The 19,182-nt window shown below is 45.3% G+C and overlaps 1 protein-coding gene across 1 annotated transcript in view; it reads left to right on the top strand.

The window, feature by feature from the left end:
* DOC2B (double C2 domain beta) overlaps positions 1–19,182 on the top strand; it is a 60,851-nt gene that overhangs the window by 12,933 nt on the left and 28,736 nt on the right. Inside the window, 1 exon segment of the mRNA XM_036769260.1 lies at positions 11,394–11,473. Coding sequence (XP_036625155.1) covers positions 11,394–11,473 — 80 coding nt within the window.

Raw genomic sequence — 19,182 nt, 5'->3', positions numbered from 1 at the left:
CTCTAGGTTCAAATACCAATTGCCCTGTTTGGCATTTAAAGCCCTTTACAAGCTTAGTCTATCTAACATTTCCAGGCTTGTCACATATTATTCCCCCTCATTCACTTTTCTTTCCAGCCACTGACCTATTGCTGTTTCCTGCATACAACATTCTATGTCTTTCCTCAGCACTTTTACATAGACTGTCCCCACACCCCTAATGCCTGGAATTCCTCTTTTTCACTTCCATACCTTGGTACCCTTAACTCCCATCAAGATAAAGTCAAGTGCCTCCTCCTTAAAGACACAGTAGCCTAGCCCTAATTCCCTGAGTTGCTGGTGCCCCCCCCAAATGAATGTGCATTCATTTTGCATATATTTGTATCTATGGGCATGGCATACCACCCACAATAGAATGTAAGCTCCTTGATGGCAAGGACTATTTTTTTGTATCTGTATCTCTCGCACCTAAAACATAGTAGATGGTTAATATATGTTTGTTGAAATGAATTGAATCTTTAGTGAACTTTGTTCTCTTTCTTACTCAAAACCCACTTAATCTTCACCCAACCTTTCTCCAGGATTCCAATTTCCAGAGTATGAGTTGGCCCTTTTCCTCATGAAAGCCAACCCCTACACTTATGCCATCAATTTCATCTTCTTTAGGAATTAGTCCTAACAATCAGTCCCATTGTTTCATCTTCAATCTCTCCCTTTCTACTGATTGCTTCCCTACTGCCTACAAATGTATCCAGGTGCTCCCCATCTCCCCCCAAAATTTTTTAAAAACATATAAACATGAAGCCTGTCATTCGACCCTGTCATCCCTCTGTCTATCATCCTATTGCTCTCTTTCCTTTCTAAGTCAAACACCAAGAAAAACTGTCTACATTTGCTGCCTTCACTCCCTTGCCTCCCATTCATTTCTCAACCAATCCTCAATCTGGCCTCCAAACCAACAGAACTGCCTTTTTAAATGAGGTATCACTTGCTAAATCAGTTGCCCTTTTCTCAAGGCTCATTTTCTCATCCTCTACCTTACAATATCATTAACCAATTTCTCTTCATAGGCATTCTTCCTTCCCACATTTTCCATGACACTTTAACCCTGGTGTTCCTCCCTTTGTGACCGACCGCTCCTCATTGTCCTCTCCTCAGAGTCTGTAAGTCCATCCTGTGCACTCTTCTTGTCTTTTCTCTCTCTATCCTCTCCCCCAGTGATCTCATCTGCTTCCAGAGGCTCAAGTGTCATGTCTCAGCTGATGTCTCAAATGCTTCCAGATTCAGCCTGAACTTCTCCCTGAGCTCCAGCCTCACATCTCCACCTGGATGTCTCCTGGCACTACAAAATCACATGTTACACACTGAACTCATTCTCTTTCTCCCTCTTCCAAACTTCCCTATTTCTGTTGAGGGCATTGCCATCCTTCCAGGGATTCAGACTTGAAGAAAGAACTTTGGATTTGAAGTCAAGAGATCTGGGTTCCAATCCTGTACTGCCATGTCTGCCCATGTGACCTCCAGCAAGTCACTCTGCTCCCTGGGAATCAGTTCCTTCCTCCATAAAATGAAGGCTGACCAATCAAGTCCCTTTCATTTCTAAGGTTATTTGACTCTTCTTCCCTTTCCTGTCCTTCCTATGTCAAATCCTTTGCCAAGTTCTGTCCATCCCAGATCTATAATCTCTTGGTAGCATTCCATCCCCTCCATTCAACTTACTACCACCTTAATTCAAGCTCTTAACACAGATTTAAATCTAAAAGGGGCCTTAGATGTCATAAAGTTTAACCTTCTTCATTTTACAGATGGGAAACTGAGGCTGAGAGAGGTTAAGTGACTTGCCCAGGATCACACAATTCACAAGCATCTGAAGCAGGATTTGAATCCAAGGCTTCTTGACTGACTAGGTTTAGCACTCTACCCATTATACCTTGCTGCCTCTCACTTCTTATCTGTATTGGAATAATGTCCTAAATCAGAGATGAGGAACTTGTGGCCTTGAAGCCACATGTAGCCTTCTAGGTCCTCAAGTGAGGCCCTTTGACTGCATTCAAACTTTTTGTGAAGTTTGGATTCAGTCAAAGGGCTGCACTCGAGGACCTAGAAGACCACATGTGACCTCTAGGCCACAGGTTCCCTACCCCTGTTAAATGAACCTCTTAAATGCAGTTTCTCCCCTCTCTAATCCATCAATCTTCTTGAGATACAACTCATCCCCTGATCAAAAACCTTCAAGGGCTCCCTATTGTTCATAGGATAAAATACAAAATCCTCAGCCTAGCCTTTAAGGGCCATCACAGTCCACCTGCAGTCTGCCTTTCCAGCCTTATGTCATGCTCCTCTTCTTCCTTCACCAGAGAATCTGCCAAATTGGAATACTACGGGTCTCCCTATTCCATCCTGAATTCCCAGGTCTCTGTGCATTCATACATATCAGCCCCCATGCCTGCAATTACTCAGTCACAATCATGTTCCACCCCCTATGTGTGGGTTGACCCCAGGGTTCTATCCTGGGCCCTCTTCATTTTTCTCTCCACACTCTCTCCTTTGGTTGTCTTCACAGCATTCAATGACTCAACTCTCATCTCTATTCAGATGACTCCCAGATCCCTATATCCTGCCCTAACCTCTCTCCTAAGCTGTAATCCCAAATGCCTATTGGACATTTTGAAATGGTTAATCCCATAGACATCTCATACTCACCATACTCACCATATTCATTCTCTTCCCACACACACAACCTTCCCCTCTTCTGAGTCTCTGTCTCTGTCCAAGGTACCACGATCCTCCCCAAACCTTCACAGCCACACCTTTCCTTCCAGCGGAGTTCAGCCCAATCACTGCCTTCTCTATTGCCTTTCCTATTCCTCGGCTTTGTGCCTCTCACATAGTAGGTGCTTCATAAACCCTTGTTGATTTGAATGGAATTGAAGAAACCATTCCCACCCCACCAGCTCCAAGTATTCTCTTCTTCCTCAACCTTAGCACTGTGTATTATACTCTCTCCCCACCCCCAATAGAATGTAAGCTCCTGAAGGGAAAAAAAATTATGTCATCTTAAAAATCTTTGTATTCCTAGTGCCTATCACAGTGTCTGGCACATAGTAGGTGCTTAATAGATGTTTGTTTATTGAATTGAATCGAACCTCCCCAATTAGGCCATAGTAAAGCACAAATACCAACCCAGCTTGAGAAGAGAGGAGACTGGAGCAGAAATTTAGAGTTAGGGATAGGGAGATTTAGAAGTCATCAAATCAAATCTTGTTTTACAAATAAGGAAACTGAAGCACAGAGAGGTTAAGTGACTTGTCTAAGATCATCCACCCCTGAATTAGGATTTGGACTCAAAGGTCTCTGACTCTAACAAACTCTCTATCCACCATCCTACATTGCCCAGGTTCAAATCCCAGCTCTGCTCCTTACTGTGTGACCTTGAGCAAACTGCTTAACTACCCTGGGCCTATAAAATAGGAGGGTAGGCTATGACCTCTAAGGTCCCTTCCAGTCCTAAAGCTATGATCATAAGTCATTTAGCCTCTCAGGCCTCATTTTTCCTCATCTACAAAGTAAAGGGTTAAATTAGAGGCAGCTGGGTGGTACAGTGGATAGAGCGCTGGGCCTGTGGTCAGGAAGACCTGAATTCAAATCCAGCCTCAGACACTTGCTAGCTCTGTGACCCTGGGCAAGTCACTTAACCTCTATCTGCCTCAGTTTCCTGAACTGTAAATGAAGATGATCATGGAATCTACATCGCAGGATTGTTGAGCGGATCAAATGAGATAATAATTGTAAAGCACTTTGTAAATCTTAGTGCCTAATAAATATGTGTTTGTAAATCTTAGTGCCTAATAAATGCATCTCCTTCCTTTCTACCTCTTACTCTATGATCTGAAAGGTGGTGTGGTACAAGGGATAGAGTGATGGACTTGGAGAGAGGAAGACCTGGGTTCGGATCCTGCCTTCAACACTCACTAGCTGGGTGACTCTAAGCAAGTCACCTCTTAGCCTCAGTTTCTTTATCTGTAAAATGGAGATGATGATGGCTCCCACCTCAAAGGGCTCTTGTGGGGATCAAATGATCTAAAAGATCTCATGTATAATGGCTCTGGAATCAGAGAAGCCAGGTCCACATCCTACTTCCGACACCACATTTGTGTTCTTGGATGAGTAATTTCACTTCCCTGGGCCTCAGTTTCCTTATCTGTAAAATAAGGGGATTGGACCAGATGACCTTTGAGGTCCCTTGCAGCTCTAGATCTATTTCCAGTTCTGCAAACCTTACAAAGCATCATGTAGATGTTAGCTAGTATCATCTATTAACCTATGATTCAAATTCCTTTGGGAAGCAAAGCCCCAGGGAACAGGGAGTAGGGATCAGAATAGATTCCATTATCTCTCTGAAGTTTCTTTGGGCTGTTGTTACCTAGGCCCCCTACCTTCTTTCTTCTCTCCACTTCCCCACCCTGGCTCTGTGGGCCTGGGTTCTAGGCAACCCAGTTCCACTGAGTCCACCCCTCCCCCAACCAGCAGTAGGGACCCAATGGAAGGCTCAACCTCGTGCCTTCCCTTCCTACAGAGAGTCATGCAGACCCTTTTGTGGATCAGCTGCCTTCTTGTGAGAGAGAAAGAAGCCTACTATAGCAATCTCCCCGAGGCTGAGCCAAGAGCCATGAAGAGCCTCAGAAGCCAGCCACCCAATGGGGCAATTTTCTCCCACTAATTAGGAGAGAGGACAGAAGCAGCCAGTGTTTTTTCCTGGTGGTGTGGGCGGGCAGGTGGGTAAATGGGCCAGGCCTAAAGCTTAATAACCGTCCTTCACCATTTGCAAGAAGGTTTTTTTTTCATCCTCTCTCCAAGCACTGCCTTCTCTGTCTTCATATTCCAATCTCATAACTCCCATTGAAGCAGAGAAGAGGGCAGGGCTCATTGCCTATGTTTGGATGGAGCCATTATGGAAAAGCATCTTACAAAAGTCTGTACTGTTATGTGGTGGCACAATCTGGACTCAAAGCCTGCCATCTTACCCTTCTTCCCAAGCTATAAGCAACATGCCCTCCCTAACGCTTTCTGGGCATGAGGGTGGGGGATCACTGAAGTACCACAGAACTCCAAGGGGTCCTGGGGAGTCTCCTCATGGCCTTAAGGCAGAGCTGTCTCTAGTCTATGATAAATCAGAGCAATAACCCTGTGCCCCATGCTTTAAAACAGATATATAACCTCCCTCCCTTCTTTGCATAAAGAGAGAGACCTATGGATGTGAAGAGTTTTATATGCTGCAGAATATAATTGGTGCATTGATTTCACAAAACATTTTTTCTTTTTCTTTTTAAAATTCTTTGTTAAAAGACATGGATTTCTGGTTGGGGAGAGGGGAAGGAGATATTAAGAAATGAAGATGATGCAAATACAAAAGAGATGATACAATTAAAAAAGACCAAAAGAGGCATAACTAAGGCAAGGTGAACAGACCTTTGTTCCTGGGTGCTGATATCTTGGGAAATGGGATACCTACATGGTTCCCCATCATGGTTCCTCCCTGCCTACTGTCTTCATACCTTGAGGTATAACCACCTCCACTCTTCCAATCCTGAACCACTAGCCTTAGCACCCCCAAAGTCCCATCACTATGGTGCCTCTAACCTAGATCTTTCCTAACTACCACACCCTCATTCTTGCACTGAAGAAAAATTCATCAGAAGGTGGGGGGAAGGGGGAGTTGTACAGAGGAGAGCCGACCTCTATAAGATAGATAGATGACAGATAATAGATAGATAGATAGATAGATAGATAGATAGATAATAGATGATAGACAGACAGATAGACGACAGATGATAGGTAGATAGATGACAGATAGATAGATAGATAGATAGATAGATAGATAGATAGATAGATGATAGATGATAGACAGACAGACAGACAGATAGATGACAGATGATAGATAGATAGATAGATGACAGATGATAGATAGATAGATAGATAGATAGATAGATAGATAGATAGATAGATAGATGATGGATGATAGATATATGACAGATAATAGATAGATAGATGGATAGATAGATAGATGATAGACAGACAGATAGATGACAGATAGATAGATAGATGATAGATGATAGACAGACAGACAGACAGATAGAAGGATGGATCTTGATCGTGTGATAAGTTGGCACCTAGACTTTTTCACTGACTGGAGATGTTTTCAGCAGCTGGATTATGAGTGCCTTTTTTTTCCCTGTTTTCCATTGTTGGAATGGGTAATCGAAATCCGGCTGTTTGGATTCATGGCATGACTCCCTCTGCTGGAGAACAGGCTCAGCTGGTGTTTGGTTTATTAATCCTCCTGCAACTGAATCTGCCCTGGGCACAAGAATTCGTAGTCAAGACCCTGCTTCAGAATGAAAGAAAATTAGGGCTGGAAAGGCCCTACCTTCTCCTCATCCATCATGTGTGTAATAAGCATCTAATGAATGTTTGCTGAGTGAAAGAATTGATTTGACAGATGAAGGGACAGGGTCTCAGAGAGGGAAAGCAACTTGTCCAGGTGTGCACAGCTCAATAGTGACAGGATTGGGACTAGGTTCAAGGTCTCTCAGGCCATTGAACCATCCAATGCACCAGGTAGCGCCTCCTTTGGGGGAGGAAGCCACTCCTGTGGCTGCTGCTACAGTAGGTTGGGCAGTGACTTTGGTAATAAACAGGATTGGAGGGGGTGCCTCCTACTCCAGGTGCTAAACACACACATACACACCCCTGAGGCTTCTGTGGATAAAATAAGCTAGTAAACTTCCCAACTGGCACCAACTCAAATAATAACTGTAATGCTAATAATGATACTTGGCATGAATATAGCACTTTATGCTTGCGTATGTTATCTTGAGCCTCATAGTAATCCTGTAAAGTAGGTGCTATTATCATCCCAATTTTACAGTTAGGAAACTGAGGCAAACAGAGGTTAAGTGACTTGCCCAGGGTAATGCAGCTAATGTGTCTGAGGTAGAATTCAAACTGAGGTTTTCCTGACTCTAAATTCAGTTTTATTGACTGCACTACCTAGATCAAGATAGAGGAAGGGGGATTTAGGAGGGGGAGTATAATGAATCTATTTTGAACATGTTGAGTTTGAGATGCCAATGAGGCACCTATCCACATGTCGCTTACCAGCTATGTGGTCTTAGGCAAATCACTTGATTTCTTTGGGACTCGATTTTCTTATCTGTAAAATGAGGGGGTTAGACTGGGTGGCCTCTAAGTGTCCTTTCCCCTCTAAATCTACAACCCTAAGGATCTGGGCAGCAGCTGCTGAGGAGATGGAACTCAGGAGAGACATATCAATTTGTGAGCATCTGGGTAGAAAAGAAAATTGAAGCCTTGGGATCTGCTGAGATCCTTCAGAGTGTAGAGAAAGGAGAGGATGGGGAGATGGGCCAGTGTCCCAGCCAAGGAGATGGAGGAGAGGTTGAACAAGCAGAACAAGGAAGGAGGGCTCCCAGAGCCAAGGGAAGCCAGAACAGAAGGGAGTTTCTGGGAGGAGGAGGTGGTAGTCACTAGAGTCAAAATCAACAGGTTGTGGGGTTTAAGAGCTAAGGGATCACTGGTAAACTTGGAAAGGACAGTTTCAGGCAAGCAGTAGGAGTCAGGAGCCAGACTGCAAAGGAGAGAAGGAGGGAGTAGAGACTGTAAATGTAGATAACTTTTACTGAGAATTTGTCCATGAAAGGACGAAGAAATATAGGACAATAACGCAATGGACTGGCAGACCAAATGGAGGCATTTTAAGGGTTGTTGTAAGGATCCAGTAAGATGCCATGTATAAAAAACTTCGCAACCTTTAAAGTAACGTATAAATGTGTACCATTAGCATTAACCTGTCTAAGCCTCAGTTCCCGCATCTATAAAATGGGAATGAAAATAACTATGCTACCTATGATATTTTTATGGGAAAAAAATAAAGGCAAACTAGAAGGGCTGGTGGTTATGATCAGAGAAAGGAATTTTAGAATTCAAAGTCATCGAGATGATAGTTACAGGTAATGGTGAGAAAGATGGGCTGACCATCCCTGTGTGTGGCAGAAGTAGAGTGAGGATTGGGAAGGGAAAGGAATAATCATTTGTAAAGTGCCTACCATGTGCCAGGTACTGTGCTAATATCTCACTGCAAATACAAACAATAAATATAAATACATATTGCAAATATCTCATTTGTTGCTCACAACAACCCTATGAGGCAAATACTTTTATCATCTCTATTTTAAATTGAGGAAACTGTAGCAGAGGTTAAGTGACTCTCCCAGGATCATACAGCTAGTAAATGTGTGAGGCTGGATTTGAACCCAGGTCTTCCTGACTCTAAAGCTGGGTCTCTCTCCACTATGCCATGCTGTGTCTCCTCAAATAATTAGATAATAAAAGTTAGCATTTCCATATTGGTTTAAAGTTCCTGGCGCATAGTAGGTGCTTAGTAAATACTTGTTGATTGATTGATTAATAAGATTTGTCAAGAACTTATGTATACTCTGTCCTCACAGCAACTCTGTGAGGTGCTGTGATTAATCTCATGTTACAGATGAGGCAATTGAGGCTCATAGAAATTAAGTGACTTGCTCAGAGTCATACAACTAGTCAGTGCCTGAGATAGGATTTGAACCGAGGTCTTCTTGACTCCTGGTCCACTACTCTGTCCACCTTGCCTCATCCAAGGGTTTTGAGGAGAGGTTTGTGACATGCTCAAATCTGTGCCCCAGGAGGATTCACCAGCCTGGCTGGAGAGAGGAGAGGGCAAGGATGAGGGTAAGAGGGAAGATGGAGTGGGAGACTGTTGTGGTTGTCCTGGCAGCCCATGACAAGGGCCAGAATTCATTATCTACCCTACAGCCCCACATAATGACCGATATTCACAATGATGAACCCAAATCATCAAGAAAAAGTGAAACTCTGCTTCAGTTTTCTCTATTTAAGGAAGCTAGAAAGCTTATTCTATATTTATATTAGTAAGATTTCTGCCCCAAATGGAAATAAAAACCATTGTAGCACTCAAGAGAGCTAAGGTGCAGCTCTCTGGGATACTTGGCTACTCAAAATGATTCATTCTCCAAGGATTCTGTCTAGTTAGACTTGGAATCAAGGAAGACCACTTTCTAGCTGCATGAATAGAGGAAGTCATTGAAACTCTCTGAGCCTTGGTTTCCTCATCTATAACATAAGGGGGTTGGACCTCTGAGGTACCCTCCACCTCTAAAGCTAGGGTCTGTGAACTCAGGATTATATCAGAGATTCATGGAGAGAAGTGGAGGTATAGGGTCAACCACCCTCAGGCCAGGCTGAGTTATGGTTGATGCAGTTGGTGATGAGGAGGCATGGGAGAGAAGTGATGTGACAGAAATGACCAAAAGAGGTGACCATGGAGGCAGCTTTAAGGATGAAGTGAAGCAGAGGGTCAAAGGGCAGAGTCGGAAGGGAAGGACGGACCAATGAGGAGATTGTGGCAGTCATCCAGGTGGGAGGCGATGAGGTAGGGCCTGGTTGCCATGGGAATACTGGAGGGTTGCCTCTGAGAGTGACTCTACTATTAACACCTGAGGGGGAAGAGAGAAGGCTATGCTAGGCTTTAGGAGAGATACCAAGCTGCTGGAGGGACTGAGAGATCTCCAATGCAAAAGGAAACAGACCAACTATACCGAAAGCAATAGGGCTTTATTCAGCTGATCTTGATTCCCTAAAGGAAGGTGCTTCACTTGGAGACACCCATTAGGAGGGGGCCAAAGGAAGAGCAGGGAGCAAAGGACCTCCAAGCCCCAACTGACCCCCCAATTTCTCTACCCCGAGTGAGCATTTAATCATGCCTTTAGTCTGATGCAGGCGCACCTGGGTTGTTCCACTTTACCTGCAGAAAAGGACCAGGTATTTCATAGGGAGTGATGGAATCTCTCTCCTTTGTGCCAGATTGGTTTCCAGCCTCCCATGTCATAGGCACGTAGGCATGTCCAGTGAGCTAGGAAGCAGGAAGTTTGTTCCAGAGAAGGGGCAAGCCCAAGAGAAGGGGACGTGTCTAGAATTGAGACAGCCAATACCTTCCATTCTAAGCTGACCTTCCATCTACTCTATGGGGTACCTAGTTATTTACTTATCTTTTTCCCTATTAGAATGGAATCTCCTTGAGGGCAGGGCCTGGTTTTGCCTTTATTTATATCCCTAACACGTAGCATAGTGCCAGAATGTGCTAAGGGCTTAATAAATGTCTGTTAATTGGTTAATTGCCAGGATTGCTAGGCCATTCTTGGGTTTTCAAGATTATGCCAGATGTAGTCCCTGCCTTCAGTCTAGTAGGGAGAGAAAATACAAACACAGAGGCCAGAATACACAGTCTTGTTGGATGAGGTTCTAGATCTTTCATGGCACTCTCTGAATATTAGAAAAACCACCTCTCCTCGTCTGAGTCCAGGGACCACATTACTTGGAATTATGACAGCCTTGTAATAGAATAGAAGCTCCCTAAAGATAGGGGCTGTTTTTGTTCCCAGTGCTTGGCACATTTTTTAATAGACCTGTGACTTCATTGGTGTGCCATGTCCATCGGCCCCTGCTCTGAAATTTATAATGTTAGGGACTTTGCTAAGGTGCTAAGAGATTTGATGATTTGCCAAGGATCATACAACCAGTATGTGTTGAATGAGGAACTTGAACCCGGCTCTTCCTGACCCTGAGACTGGCTCTCAAAACACTCTACGGAGCTACCTCTCACCTTGACTATGAGAACTTCATAGATACTTGATGAATGGCCTGGAAGGGAATACAGTTATCCCTTCCACATTGAGACTTTTCCATCTCGGTTTTGATATATCTCGGGGCATAAGAAATTAAAAGGGAATTTGGGGGGAGTTTTGAGGAAGCTACAGATAGTAGGCAAAGGCCAGCAGACAGCACACAAAAAGTTCAGAAACTCATAAATGCATGAAATATATGTATAGATTATATAATATCAACCCAAATTTTATAATAAGGTACTGTAAACACCCCAGAAAAGAAAAAAAAATCGGACTTCTTCTCTGGTACGAAGGGAGAGCCAAAAAGTTTTAGGCAGATTTTTCAGATCCAAATCCAGATTTATTTGCAGGGGCACCACACCCTGTCCCCCCTCCCCCACCAGGATGTGGCAGGGATAACTGTATCTTGTTTGAAGCTCTTGTCCTCTTGGCAATCCTGTCTACATGGCAGTGATCGTGTTATCGGGTCTGTCTCAGGCTATGTGCTCACCCAGAACAGTGCCCTTCTCTGTGTGGGTCTCCCAGTACAGGGCCCACCCCAGATAAATTAGGAAGACTTCGGGCTGCAATGCTGATGTTTATTCCTGCTCAGAAGAGCAGTATTGTCCCCTGTGTGCCCTGCCTGGAGTTAATAATGCTCTTGTCTATTTGCAGCTGCCTTGGGGACCTTAGACTTCAGTTTGCTCTACGACCAGGAAAACAACGCCCTTCACTGCACCATCAGTAAAGCCAAGGTATGTGTGCGTGTGCGTGTGTGTGTGTGTGTGTGTGTGTGTGTGTGTGTGTGCCCTCCCGGGGCACCAGCTGCTTCCTGCTCAATGAACCTGCTCATAAACTGAGATGGGAAAGGTTGGGGAGAGGAGAAGAGGGAGCCCCCTAAGGAGCAGAACCCCACAACACCTGTGCCAGATGTAGAACTACCAGGGCCATGTCTTGTTCAGTTCTGGACAAGACAGCCAGGCTTCTGCGGGGAGTGGGAGGCTTGTTAGACTCTTCCTTCAATCCAGGGGTGATGGAGGAACTCAGGGAGACTTTCCAGTATCGCTTATACTCCCTCCCTTTCACTATTCCTGCCAGCCCAATGGATAAAGTGACAGACTTGGAATCCAAAAATCCTGGGTTCAAATCCCATCTCAGACATTCACCAGCTGTGTGATCCTGGGCAAGTTACTTTAACCTCCGTCTGCCTCAGTTTCCTCATCTGTAAAATGAGGATAATAATAATAACCGCTACCTCCCAGAGTTGTTGGGAGGATCAAATGTTTCAAGTGCTTCACAAACATTAAGGCACTAAAAACAAACAAACATTAAGGCACAATTACACACCATTGTTAATACTATTATTAACCAGCCCCTGGCTAAATGTGGAAAGGAAGAGTTGAGGACTTAAGCTGGAGTTACCATCAGTATGCTTTTTAGGGCCCCAAGGGATAGGGTCATAAGCTCCTAAATAGAGAGCTGGAAGGACCTTAGAATCAACGAATAAGTAAATATTTAGTAAGCATCTACAATGTGCCAGGGACTACCCGAAGCAGTGGGGATACAAAAAGGAGGCAGCCCCTGCCCTCCGGGAGTTTACAATCTAATGGCGAGGCAATTTACAAACAAATATATACAAAGCAAGCTAAGTAGAGGATAAATAGGAAATAATTAACTGAGGGAAGGTACTGGAATTAAGTGAGGTTGGGGAAGGCTTCCTATGGAAGGCGGGGTTTTAGTTAAGACTTAAAGAAAACCAGGGAGGTCAATAGTCAAAGCAGAGGAGAGAAGGCATTCCAGGGTGATAGCCAGAGAAAATGCCCAGAGCCAAGATGTGGCATGTCTTGTTCATGGAACAGCCAGGAGGTCAGTGTCACTAGATCAAAAAGTACCAGTTGGAGAGTAAGGTGTAAGAAGACTGGAAAGGCAGGAAGGGATTAGGCAATGAAGGGCTTTGAATGCCAAATCAAGCATTTTGCATTTGCTCCTGGAGGCAATAGGGAACCACTGGTATCTATTGAGTAGGGGAGAGGGGTGACGTGATCAGACCCATGCTTTAGGAAACTCACTAATAGATTGAAATGGGGATAGACTTGAGGCAGGCCAGCCCACCACCAGGCTATAGCAATAGTCTAGGTGTGAAGTGATGAGCCTTACAGCAAGGCAGTGGCCATGACAGAGGAGAGAAGACGGAATATTCAGGAGATGTTGCAAAGATGAAATCAACAGACTTTGACAATAGCCTGTAAAGGGAGGTGAGGGAGTGGGGCGAGGTAGTGAGAGATAGTGTGGAATCCAAGATGATTGCTAGACTTTGAGCCTGAGGGACTAGGAGGATGATATTGCTGTCTACAGTAATTCAGGAGGGGAGAGGGGAAGGGTGTAAGGGGAAAGAGAGTGAGTTCCATTTCGGCCATGTTGAGTTCTAAGATGTCTACTGAACATCCAGCTCAATATGTCTGAAAGGTAGTTGGAGATGCAATATTGGAGGTCAGAGAGAGATTGAGGCAAGAAAACGAAATTTGAGAATTCTCCATATAGCTTACTTTGCATATATTTGTTTCTTTGTTTCCTCTGCCATTAGATGGTAAGCCGCTGGAGGGCAGAGACTGTCTTTTGCCTCTTTTTGTAGCCCCACTGCTTAGCACAGTGCCTGGCACATCGTAGGTGCTTCATAAATGTTTACTGCATAGAGATGGTGATTGAATCCATGGGAGCTGACCTTAAAATCCATCTAGTCCACCCCCACATTTTACAGATGAGAGAAATGAGGTCCAGGGTGTCAACCTGAAAGTTTGGTTAAAGGAGGCAAACAAGCTAGGTGATATGTAAATTCATATTGTTTATTCCCTTAAAGCTAGCCAACTTGTACATACATAGAGAAGGCTTAAATACTCTTTAGAACAGTCCCAACTCAACATGTTTGTGTAACTCAAAGTTATGATCTCTATGTATGTTTAACCATGATGCAAGAAAAGGATTTTTCTTAATTAAATTGACAAAGTATCAATTGAAATTATAACCCAGGATAGAATCTCTGTGTTTAATTTACCATTAACATGCCATAACATAGTATATGTCCATAAAATATTAAGATAAGAAAAAGTCACATTATTCAAGAAAGTGTCTCCAGTTAAGGGTCTCATCCTTAATGCCATAGACAGAGGAAAGAATGCTCTTAAGGCAGCCCCATCTGGGCTTGTTGACATAGGAAGAGGTATCCTCTGAGTAAACTCCAAGAACAAAGAAGCTGTTAGATCCAGGCTCTCCTTCTGGTTGATTAGTTCAGGCTCTGGCCCTCATTGAGGTTATTAAATTGATATTAAATGATTATCAAGGGGAATTAAGTGACTTGCCCAAAGTCACACAGGGTGTAAACGGCAGAGGTGGGATTCCAACCCAGGTCCTGGGATTCCAAACCCAACACTCTTTGCATTGAACCATAGGAAGGAGGGTGAGAATCTCAACGGTAGTGATCAGGGTCCCAGGCAGTAGAATCTTGGGCCAGGTTGTAGATGGAGAGGAAGCAAAGGCAACTAGCTCCCACCAAAGCCATCCCAAATCCTTTCCCCCACCTCCCACCCCCACAAGCACTAAAGATTGGGATATAAAATAAATTGAGCAGGAAGGGGGAGAAAGAGGAATGGAAAAAAGAAATTAAGGTATGTCCCCTAGCCTAAGGGGATCAGGGGAGGGGGGAAAGGGGACCTCAGAGTCAGGCTTGAATTGGACAGAGAGGACAGAGTAGGTTCAGTCTAACTTGGTGAAAATGTGATGAGATTTACTACCCACCTGTGATTCTCCCTGGTATCTCCCAGAGCACTTCCCAGGGATGAAGGGCAGAGCATAGAAAAGGCACATATGGGACGCAGAGCTGGGACAGGACTGGGGCAAGCAGCATAACAGACATTCTCCATTGTGGTGGTCAATGTCCACTCTTTACAGACTTGGGCAAAGTTGAGCCCCCAGCCATAACTAGGCAGAACAATCTGGGCTTCCCTCAGGGGTCTAGATTTCATTCGTGTAGAACAACAAATCTTAGTACCTAGTTAGAAAGAACATTTAGTTAAAATAGGAAGCTACCAGATGGCATGATAAAGAGGGGTAGTTCTCTATGATCCCACCTGATGTCCACAGGGCAACATTCTGTTCCTCCCCTCTCCCCACCTCAACTGAAGGCACATTTTATATTGCCAACCCTGGGTGCTCTCTGTGGTAGCTGTCCTGGGTGCAAAAATACCTAGTTATACCAGGCTATGCCTGAGGAAAGATTTTGTTTTCCTGAATTTAATCTCCTGGCCCAGCTCTAAATCTCAACTCACCCCATCCCCCCAAACACAACCTTCAAAGACTTGGAACTGACCTTCCATATCCCAGCATTCACTCTCCATCCCCCAGGGTTTGGAGCATTTTAAAAGCTTTTAGTGGAGACTGATTTGCACAATGACTTTCCCACTGGGTATGACAACAACCCAGCTCTGGGGCTGGCCCACACCCTGCTGCCCCCTGGGTTCCTATGGCTGCCCAGAATGTGTGATGGTCAATTTCCAGTATTGTTTTTCAATCTGTTCTCATTTCCTCTTGCTCTCCTGTCCCAATCCTCTGCCACCCATTCATTCCCATCCCCCTCCTCTGGCACTCACTTTTGGAAAGGAAGATGCCAAAGTTTGTCTATAGAAAGGTAAGTGCTGCAAGTAGATCCCGTGCAGTAGATCCCATGGTAGCACAGTCCAATTTCTGCTGGCCCTCTCAGTAGTTTCTCCCAAATAAAGGCCACGTTTGGATGGCTGAAGTAGGACAGGAAAGCTAGCCAGCTTTCCTGAAGTTCCACATTCCTTTTCTTGTTCTCTAGCGAGCATGGAACACCTGAGTTTCCATGACTGAAAGGGGCCAAGCAAGGGTCCTCCCCTTGCAAGGTGATTATTCAGAACTTCACCCATCAGCAAGGGAGCCCTTAGAAATATTTCCCCAATAGGGGGTTTGAGGTCTATGGAGTCATCCACACCGTCTCTACACCGCTCAGATTCTCTGGTAACCAAATGCCTGAGAATGGGGTGAATTAGGGGGCCCGGATGGGAGTTCCTATATGCAAAAGCGCAACCCTCAGCCTTAGGTTTATATCAGGCCCACGTTCCAGCCAACTACCAGGGTATACAAAATAGATAATGTCACCCAATCAAACCTGTGGATGGCGGGAGCAGAACAGAGCAGGCTAGAGACAAGAGTTAGGAATTGAACAGAAGTTTAATTTCAAAGCTAGGGAAATGGCTTGCAAGAAAGGAGAAATCTAGACACATGTGCCGGTACAGGGACCCACCCCTGGTGGGGGGGACCCGAGACAGTATGGGGACATCTCAGTACTTACACCCATGGCCCTGACAATAAGGGGTAACAGCAACAGCATGACAAGTTTGATTCATAGCCAGGCTTCATGACCAAAACATGGCTACTTGTCCGATCTCAGAGAGCACCTGGTGCTGCTCAAAGCAGTATGATAATTGCGTGATTTTGCCGGAGGGTGAGATCATCCAGAGGGTGAGTGCAAAAGATTGTTGTTATGCCAAGCTCAGGGCAACGCCTGCTTGGTGGGCCTTAGCTCTGGAAAACAGAGTGTCTCCTAACATCTTAACAACAGATACATCTGCACAGCTGCCTGGGGCTACATCATAACCAATATCCTAGCCAATAAAAGAGACTCCTGGGTACAAAAGGAAGACACGGACAGGCCAACCAGAGTGCTGGATTTAACTCTCCAACTCAGCTGCAGGTGCCTTCCAAGGCACAGAGGGGCAATGTGGCACAATGGAAAGACCCCCGGATTTGGAGTCAGAGGCGCAAATCCTGCCTCAGGTGTTTACTACCTTTACAACTTCTGGCAAGTCCCTAAAGCTGGGAGGGAGCTGGACTAAGTCTCTGATCCTTCTAGAGGACCAGGGAATGTCCCCCTGGGCCAAAGGATCAAGTCTTTGGACTAAAAGCTGAACTTGGCCTTGGTTATGACCCTTTCAGAGCTCATAGATCTAGCACCAGAAGGTGTCTGGTTAGAGTTCCTGCCCTCACAGAGGTTACAATCTGGGGGAAGAGGGGTGGGTCCAAGGCCCAGGAAGTTCGAATGACTTGCCCATGGTCACATAAGGAGTAAGCATCAGAGGAAAGATTTGAACTTGAACCTCAAATCCACTCTTTCCACTTAGCCTTCTCACGCTTTCACATGCCTCATGCTTAACTGTTGTCTTTGACAAGTTAGGAATCCCTGCAGCACCCAGGAGGGTTCTTTGTGGCCAGATTGGGGTTGGGGTGGGAGATAAAATGAAATGGCCATTGGTCTTTGCTTAGACTTAGCACCTCTCCTTCTCCGTTAGCATAGTTATTGGAGAGTTGGTGAAATGACCAAACGTACTTATGCCACTATAGATGGGAAATTACCACAGGGGGATAGGTGCAGGAGCAAGTTTTGGATGACTCAGATCCTGCCCCAATAGACTCTTAGCCTGTTCTTCCTTCCCTTTACCTTTACTTTCCCTTTACTAGATCTCTAGTTTCTGGTTCCTTCTTCCACTAATTGTCTGTCCCTCTCAGCTTTGGTAAATGTTTTCCCCCCGGGAAATGTGGGTGGGAGGGAAAGAATTGCAGAGAAGAGTGGGGGGGTGGTATTGTTGTTCAGTTGTTTCAACCATGTTTGACTCTTTGTGACCCCATTTGGAGTTTTCTTAGCAAAGATACTGGAGTGGTTTTGCCATTTTCTTGTCTAGCTCATTTAACATATGAGGAAGCTGAGGCAAACAGGGTTAAGGGACTTACTTGCCCAGGGTCACACAGCTAGCAAGTTTCTAAGGTCAAATGTGAACTGACATCTTCAAGACTCCAGGCCTTATGCTCTATCCACTGGACTGCCCAAACCCTAGCTGCCCCCAGGGAGTGGGACATGATGAGGAATGAGGGAACTTGATTCCTTAAGGGAAGAGCTAAGAGGCTGGTTGGCAGTACTCAGCCCTCTCTTCCACTATTCCCTCATCTCTTTGCTGGTGGTGCCCTAGAGTCCTAAGGGCTAAAACCAAGGACCAAATGGTTTCATCCTCTCCTGACCAGAGGGTGAGCCTCTTTTCTCTTTCCTCTCTTGGCCTCCTTCTCCCTTTCTTTTCCATGGTTATATCCTAATAAAAGAGAGACTCCCTAGTGGGAGCTGCATTTGTGGGTCTGGAGTGAGGGAAGGGACACATCCCCCTTTTGACCTTTTTTTGGTGAAAGGGAGGAGGTGGCAGTGGCCTGGGCCCTGTGGGAGACCCCACATAGGCAGCTTGGGGGTGCAGTGGAGAGAATGCTGAACTTGAGATTGGGAAGACCTGAGTCTGACACTTAATAACTGTGTGACCCTGGTTATTTCACTTCAACTCATTCAACCTCAATTTGTCTGTGAAATGGAGATAACCATAGTACCCACCACATGGGGTTAAGAGGATCAGATGAAATAATACATGTAAAGTACCTTGTAGCCCTTAAAGGGCTGTATACATGTTAGCTATTATTACTCTGGCCTCTGGCCTAATTTCCCTGGAATTGTGATCTAGAACATGGGCCTCACACTTCAAACAGCACATCAGATGATTGGGAGGGGGAGATACATGAAAGAAATAAAAGACTGGAACCTTCTTCAACACATCCACTTTCTTATGGAAGCTGTTCTATGGGAGGGGGGTGTGGCTTCAGGGCAGGTGCTAGGGCTGGGAGACATAGGATTGGGGTGGGGGACAGCCTGAGTCTGATCAAGGACCAGGCCAGAAGGGTCAGGGAAGTCTTAGGGCTGGGGGGGGGGGTGACAGTAGCTGTGAGAGGTGAAGGAAGGAGGAAGTAGAACTGTTTGTGGGGGCCATGGGACAGCCCTCTGGTTCTTTCTGTCTATCTCTGTATCTGTGTGTGTGTCTCCATCTCTCTCTCTGTCTCTCTGTCTCTCTCCCTCTCTGTCTCTGTCTCTCTCCCTCTCTATCTCTGTCTCTGTCTCTCTCTGTCTCTCTCCATCTCTCTCTCTGTCTCTCTGTCTGTCTCTCTGTCTCTGTCTCTCTCTGTCTCTGTCTCTCTCTGTCTCTCTGTCTCTGTGTCCCTCTGTCTCTCTCTGTCTGTGTCTCTCTCTGTGTCTCTCTGTGTCTCTCTCTCTGTGTCTCTCTGTCTCTCCCTCCCTCCCTCCTCCACTCTCTATCCCTTAGGGCTGGGTAGGTATCAGTGGCTATTGAAATATATGAAGGCTCGGCAAAAGCCTAGGGAGCCTTGAGAGGCTGATGTTGAAAGCCACCATAGCTCAGGCAGGCTGGTGGATAGAAAATCAATCATCGAACATTTGCTAAGGACCAGCTCTGTACCAGGCACTGTTCTCAGTGCTGGGGATATCAATATAAAGGTAAAACAGCCCCTCCCCCTCAGGGAGCTTTCAGTCTAGCTGGGGGCAGTGGTGTCAGTTTCCTCCTGTCAA

The sequence above is a fragment of the Trichosurus vulpecula genome, chromosome 7 (assembly GCF_011100635.1).
Source record: "Trichosurus vulpecula isolate mTriVul1 chromosome 7, mTriVul1.pri, whole genome shotgun sequence".
Taxonomy (NCBI): Eukaryota; Metazoa; Chordata; class Mammalia; order Diprotodontia; family Phalangeridae; genus Trichosurus; species Trichosurus vulpecula.
Note: the sequence above shows the minus strand (reverse complement) of the source record. Positions and strands in the feature narration are given on the sequence as shown.